At 37.6% G+C, this 7,439-nt stretch overlaps 1 protein-coding gene across 1 annotated transcript in view; it reads right to left on the reverse strand.

Annotated features, from left to right (window-relative positions):
- The window catches only part of LOC149102075 (uncharacterized), a 7,468-nt gene extending 466 nt beyond the window's left edge, over positions 1 to 7,002 (reverse strand). The window contains exons 1-8 of the mRNA XM_089275482.1: positions 6,841 to 7,002; positions 4,258 to 4,511; positions 3,421 to 3,532; positions 2,840 to 2,962; positions 2,222 to 2,344; positions 1,748 to 1,793; positions 840 to 1,127; positions 1 to 719 (exon numbers count right to left, since the gene is read on the reverse strand). The exon at positions 1 to 719 is cut by the window's left edge and continues 466 nt beyond it. Of these exons, the coding sequence (XP_089131608.1) occupies positions 434 to 719; positions 840 to 1,127; positions 1,748 to 1,793; positions 2,222 to 2,344; positions 2,840 to 2,962; positions 3,421 to 3,532; positions 4,258 to 4,511; positions 6,841 to 6,910 (1,302 nt within the window). The 5' untranslated portion in view covers positions 6,911 to 7,002 and the 3' untranslated portion in view covers positions 1 to 433. The remainder of the gene's footprint in view (positions 720 to 839; positions 1,128 to 1,747; positions 1,794 to 2,221; positions 2,345 to 2,839; positions 2,963 to 3,420; positions 3,533 to 4,257; positions 4,512 to 6,840) is intronic.
- Between the last annotated feature and the right edge of the window lie 437 nt (positions 7,003 to 7,439).

Consider the following 7,439-nt stretch of genomic DNA (forward strand, 5'->3'; position numbering starts at 1 on the left):
GTTCCTGAAATAAAAATCTAGTTATTCGTAGTAACTTATAACCCAACACCTTCCTGCTTGAGAGAACGCTCTCAAGTGGTTAATAGCATTGAGAAAAAGTGTAGAGCGGAGAGGGAAGAATGGAGTGCGGAGACTCGGAGAATCGACTCGCTCTGTATCCTGTAGCCCACAAGGAACCCTATTTACAAGCTAAATAAAATCGAGAAGCTCAAACTTAAGGAAATAGTTAGGTTATAGGACTAAAAGAGTTGCAGATTTTTACTATATTTCAAAAGGATCCCAGTCATGTCCAATATACACAAATCCCCATCCACGCTAAGTCACCAGTTGGTTTATGTAAATCCACTTGTGAAGTTGTTACAAAAGGTGTGGTCTGTATTGTTTTCACCGCTTTCCCTTGCTTTTTCTGTGGTTATTGTGATCCAATTTTGATTCATTTGATGCTCTGCTCAAAACTTTCATCCACCTCTCTCTCGGAGATCGCAGAGTCAATCACCATAAGATCTCTTAGGTATCCATGAAATGTGCTTTGATTCATGTTATCCCGTTTCAGCCCAATGTCGAACACTGTGTGACCAGTAGGGTTCAGATCTAAGGTGTCTTGTGACCATGCAGTTGTTCGTTCGCCTATTTTGACCCCATTTATGTAGAGTTTTCCGACTCGGTTCTTGCGGCTCCATGTGAACGCAACGTGCATCCATGTATGGATGATGATACCCCTTAACATGGGACCAGAAATAAAGGAATAACAAGAACATAATGAGTGAATGGTGTTTCTCACACTGTGTAAATCAGCAAAGGTCTTTGTATGTATGTACTAGCATTTCTAACAACCTCACCGCTTGCAGAAATACACAATGTCCTTATTGTCTTTAGAATGGCTGGCTCGACGAAGGTTTATGCAAAGTTTTTCAGAGATTATGCCAAGCCTAAACTGAAAAGGTGCGCTCCAATCAGAGTAGATGTTGACGGGATGTCCAGGAAGGCTTAAAGTCTTAATCCAGCACAGGATACTGAAGCTAATCGTCTGGATTGGGATTGCTGGGGTTTCTGCGTACGCAAAGCCTCCATCCAGGTACAGGGCTGTTAACCCGTCGATGGCTGTGTACGACGCTCCATTGTACAGGCTGTTCAGGGACGTCAAGAAAGTGAAGTAATAATTTCATCAGTGAATGAGTTCCTCTTCATTACTTCTCGTGGCCAAACTACCGAAAAAAGACTCTGGCAACCGACGTGTAATTTGCTACCAACTTGAATCTTAATTTCTAAGAGAAGGATTTTGTTTTGTTAGGAAACGAAACAGCACTGTTTTGACTCAGGGATAAACTGCTCACAAAGTGACACTACTATCTAATCAGTTTTGTAACTGGCAAAGTAAAAATGCACTACCGATATTCTTGACATTCTTACTAATTTTAAATTCGATACCTGTATTGTGCGCGTATTTATTCGCGATTCCATAGAAACTGCATACAGGTAGATTTCATTTCGCAATTTTGCCATTGCTTTAATTTCCCAAATCCTGATCTGAGAACCCAGTTTCACTACAAGGAGCCAACAAATAGAAAATATGATGACTGTACTAAAGAGGTTTTGGCGGATTTACTAGCTGAAGATAACAGTGAATCGGAAGGATAGTCCTAAAAAAGAGACCATAACAGAATATATTTTTCAAAGAAACCATGTAAAATATCAAAACTCTAGAGCCTGCTCACAGGTTTTAGGGTATAGACTTTGTTCTTCTTACCTTACAAATGGATCAGGTCCATCGAGAGTCCAATGGAAGGGAAATCCTTTAAAGAGAAAAAAGTAAAATCGGCTTTTACATTTATTAAATGACAGAGAAAATTACTCTATTGTGATTGGCTGAGAGGAGGCCAATAATTATTTATAGTTAACTCTTAATTTGTTCTGTGGTGCAAACTAACGAGCGCACGTTCGTAATTATGTAATGTGTGAGTAATTGTTTGAAAGCCCGAGCGATCAAGGATCTACCCTACTCGCGATGTTTGAAAAAATTCTTTCACTTTGCACTCGCCAACAAGTTTGTGCAATTTTGAGAGAATTTTCAAACATCACTGGTAAATCCTTGATTGGACTCATATTCATATGATCACTTGAGTTTTTACTTCCTTTTTTCTTCTGTTTTTTTATTACAACAATAGGTTTTGTTTAGGCTACATGGCAGATAAAAACACGATGACTATCTATTGCCGCTGACCTATGCATGAAACTCCATCGCCGATCACACCATCATTGCACATGCAATTATAGCTCCCTTCAGTGTCTGTGCACGTGGCGTCCACGTGACAGTCATTACTTCCTGTTGCACATTCATCTATATCTGGGTAAACGTAAAATAATACATGGTTAGGAATTGTCTCAGGAACATGTCAAAAGTAATAAAAGGGTCAACTTTCGCTACTTCGGTCTGATAGGAATCATTCATCATCTCGAACAGACGAACTAAAAACTACAATAACAACATTGAACACCCCCATGTCAGATGTGAAGTAATTTGCAACTCCTGGTTTACTGTCCTTAGTTCCAGTTGTTTAAACACGCCGGCATGCCCGCCATCCCCTTCCCTTTCCCACGTATGTGTTTTCCCATGTTTTCATGCATTATTAGCGTGAGTATGAATGGAGGAACTAGGGAATTTCGATAAATAAATAAAGTCAAATAAGGCACGCAGTAACACGCCTTTTGTTTTAATAATAACGCCTGCTTGATCTAGGCCTTTCATTTTTCACTTTTACCTGTGCATAAAGTCGAATATCAAGGTTAAAATAACAGGTTTATATATCTGTCTCTAAAAAAAACAATGAACGGCTCTTACTTTGACATATTTTGCCATCTCCAGAAAATCCTGTCTTACAAGTACAGGTGAATGTGCCCAGAGTGTTTCTGCAGAAAGCGTCAGCGGAACAGTCATGTGATCCAAAGAGACATTCATCGGAATCTACAGTTAAAAAAATATTTTCTGCATGAAATTATGTTCAGTATTGGCCTCTACATTTCTCTTAAGCTTTTTATCTCTATAAGACCAAAGCTATAAATATTAATTCACTAACTGACTAGCAATCTATCGATCACGCTGTGACTTATAACTTGAATGTTAAATTTTTCTTTTTTTTTTTTTTGGAATACACAGAGTTACGGCCCAGTAAAAACACAGTAATACAGGGAAACGAACTGAAATTCAGTCTCAAAGAGATGAAAATAAACAGAAAGAAATATAAGGTGGATATGATTGAGAAAGAGTGACACGGATTTTGAATAGCAAGATGGCTTTTCATGATCAGTATGCACAACTCCCAATTCCTGTTAACATTCACTACCCTGAAATAAGTCACATTTGACTGTGATACGTCAACTGATACGTTAATAAACCAAAAGCCCGTTTTCTTATTTACACACCTTTTTCGCAGTTTTGTATTTCAGGCCAGTGAGATGGACATACGCAGCGGAGCCCTTGTTGATTGGCTACACAGGAGGCAGCCGGAGGACAAGAGATATCACCACACAACTTCTATTGATAACAAATTAGGAGAACTGACTTAAGCCATTAATACAAGTCTGGCTTATAAGGGGTTTAGTGGATAGAAAATTCAAAACAGTTGCAAAGGGGAAGAAGTGTTTTGTCGATATACACAGTTTGTTTTTCCTTATCCTTAACTTTGATATACAAGCGGGATAAATTTTCCTTTTACAAACGGTGGTTTATAATGTTAATTTACCGAATATCATTTTATAGATGTGTCACATATACACACTCTTCAAGATTTGAGCAGTTATGCAAAAAGGTAAAATTATTAGGATCTAAAAAAAAAAATATTAGGGTACAACGTAAAATACCAGTTTTATCTAAGGCGTCATTTTTTTTTAGCCTTGCCGTTAATTTAAGGATACTGCTAAAACGAAAACAAAAATTATCAATAGCTTATCAGCCAAATAACATCTACAAATATAAATTGGTTAAGAATCTTAACTGGTAGGAGGTGTAGCAATTTACTAGTGGCAATATTGACAAAGCGCGACCGACTGAAGAATATCGGTCAAACTGAATCAGAGAGCTCCAGATTTCAAATCCAGTGCCCTGAACTGCTCGACCATTCCGCGTCCAGAGGTTTTCATTAGAGTGTATTTTAACAGCAGCACACTTTACTAATTGCAAACACACTTAGTATATATAATAAATAACCCTTTTCAATCTTCTCTCGATTCAGTTGGTTAGTATTTTAATAGTATACTTACTACCGCTGGGTGATACGAGAAGCCTTTCTTGAATACCAAATCTTCCGGATGTTCATAATGATCTGAGTCACTCAGCTCACATAAAAACTTGCCCCCAGACTCCATCGCTCCAAGATTGTACGATAAACATGTTTGTTCCACATAACACTTCATTTGACAAAAGTCATTGTCATCCACAAATATCGACCGTATCACGTGATGCTCTAAATATCTGTCTGCCTCGGTTGCGGTAAACTTTAGAACTCTGCAAGTATCTAAGCCCATAATAATGTCAATAATATCTTCAAAGAAAAACACGTTTATAGCCCGTTTATATTTGCCCTTAGCGAGAATGTATTTTGTCAAGGTATGATTGTTCTATTAAATCCAGTTTGTGTTTTACTTTCTGGAATGCTTCATGTTTATAAGAGCGACGTAAGTATTGCAGTTTTACGAGACTTGATGACCTCTAAAACACTGGCTTCGATCGATTGAAAATCGTAGAATTGTTTGGAACTGCATTTTTGAGGCTGCGGGAAGCAAAGGCGGAAGGAAACATTTCATACAATTACCGATTTCACATTGTCACACGTTTCAAGTCGTAACTCCAAATAACCAATGTAAATTTTTCTCAAAGTTTGCAGTAAAATTCGTCGGATAAGCGAAAAGGATGTGTTCCCTAAGCGGTCCGCAGATAATGTTACGCGGTCATATTTTCGACACTATTGTATAGAATGTTTATCGCACTGCTGATTTCCAAACCTTCGAAAAACTCTATGAGTGTAACAATTTTGTTATCATGTAATTCTAATGGATTAATCTTCGACTTTTATCTAAATCGAAAGAGAAATAAGTGTTGGTTGGCGGCGTACAGTTGCGACCTATTTACACATCAGTATATTTGGTCGTAACGCTTCTTGATCATGATTGATCACTCAACTTTGCCGGCTATTTTATAAATACTGCGGGACTGGAAGATATAGGTTGTCAGTAGTATTTCGACAAATTGCTGGTTGGCTTTAAGCAGAAAATTTTGAAAATAGTGTTTGAAAGTCTGCGGAACAAATTCCAGTGAGAGTTCTTCGATGGCTCTCACAGACTCAGTTCGCTTGTGTCGATTCGACAAAATCAACCATCGTTTATGTCTTTATTGTTCCATTGACCGATCATCGTCAGTAAATTGTACAGGATATCTTTTTTCAGATCTGGGATATTGCTTCAACAGCCGATAGCACTTCTGGAAGGCATTTCTGCGCACTTTTCGAATGTGTATTGCACCATCCTGAAGGAAATGAGAGCACGTGAGATACTCGACCTTCCCGGGTAGACGTCACAACAGCCGCTGGACCCATTCTCCTCAAACTCGGTCGTGAAACAAAATGGCGGTGTTTTGGGGCTATTTTCGAGATTTCGTCGGGGCAAAGAAAATCGAGGATTTAACCCAATCCAAAATTTGTTCGCAGTAGTATTTCAAATAACATGTAAATTCATTTTAGCGAAAAAAAATTGGGGGGTTAGGTGCACTTTAAGTTTAACAAACATATACGTTTCGGCAAGTGCTTCTTTCATCTTCATTGTAAATTGAACATAAGATGAACATGAAGATAGTAGGATGATATGATGACGATGGCAGAAGCATCTGCAGAAACATATTTTGTTTAAGTTAAGAGTGTTGTGTTTTTCTTTTAAAATTGTCTTTCATCTTTGAGATTATCCATCAATTTTGACACGGAGTGTAGTGTTGAGTATGTACGCCAAATTGATTCGTTTTGTTGGCTCATGAAATAGCTGAAATAGCAGGGTACTCATAAGCCTTATGAAACCAGCACACGGTTGGGTAAATATCGGGTTTATCAAAAGTCCCGATGTCAAGTTAACCCCGATACGGCGAATAGTCTGCGCGGGGTTCTTTTAAAGAAAGATATGTTGATTTGGGTTCTTGCGTTTAATCATGAAAATACGTAATTATAACTTCGGATTAACACTCATAGTGACCTAAATTTCTTAGCACGAAACAGAGGGAAAATGTCTTTTACTATAACACAAAACAGTACGAGCAAGCTTTGTGTAGTCAGAATGTGATTCAGAAAACGCGAAGCAATTCTAACGCAAATAAAGTAAAGTCAGTTATATTAAACTGGTTCCGCTCTTAGAGGCATTTCTGAGAGTATTACGAGACGCACACATACGGATAACAACTCTAGTAAATGTTTCATGCTATTCTGGGAATAAATGGTTCAGTTTTGTTGAGGAAATTCTCGTAATAGTCTAGGTAAACGCGCTTGCTAGAGTTGAATATTTTTTTGTTTCTCTTTTAATTTACGAAAACTAACCTATTTACGAGTTAAAGCTGTTTCATAACAACATTTCATGTTTACCTACTGGAAAAGTTTTATATCATCGATCAGTTATGGTTTTAATTTTTGCATACAAAGCGCAATTTTAGAACCCCGGAAGTCACTGGTCAGGGCAAGAATTTTGCATAAAAATCTAGAAACTAACTTTTTGTTGCTAATCTTTTAAAACGGCAACAACGAAATGGCCAATTTGACATAAGTCTTAAAAACCTATATAAACAGACACAGTCAAGCTAAATTAGCTCACCTTCAGAACAGGTCCAGGTCGCAAAAAACAGCGTCAAAACACGCACAGAAAAGAATGTAGACGCTGCCATATAGGCGGCAATTCTGAAGATATTAAGGATAAGCAAGGAGAAGATTATTCTAGACCAGAAACGAAGAGTGCTTCTCAAGAAGTGACCCCAATTTTGTTTCTTTACAAATATATGGCACAAGCCCAAGTTTGGTATATTAAAATTCTACGTAAATTTTGGACAACAATGGGGCAGTTTAGCAAAACGATAGAAATTAAGCCTGTTCATCTTTGTCACCCGTTTGGTATGTAATCGTTTGTATGTGAGTGCAATTAATGATTTACATTACGAGTAAAGTATTCAAAAATTCGCACGAGCGCAAGTGAAAATTTATCATTGCTCGAGCTTTCAAAATGATTACCCATTTATAAAACGACTGAGAAAATGAGAACGCGCGCGCTTTAATGTGCAAATTAAAAATTAACGATAATTTGACCAGAGCTATCTCGACCAATCGCAAATGGACTAATTTACCCAGTCATACAACAAACGCTGAGTTTAATATATCTAAGAATAGTAACAGGATTTGCATAAGCATAATAAGCTAATA

The sequence above is a fragment of the Orbicella faveolata genome, unplaced genomic scaffold (assembly GCF_042242905.1).
Source record: "Orbicella faveolata isolate gen_17 unplaced genomic scaffold, um_ofav_v1 contig_36, whole genome shotgun sequence".
Lineage (NCBI taxonomy): Eukaryota > Metazoa > Cnidaria > Anthozoa > Scleractinia > Merulinidae > Orbicella > Orbicella faveolata.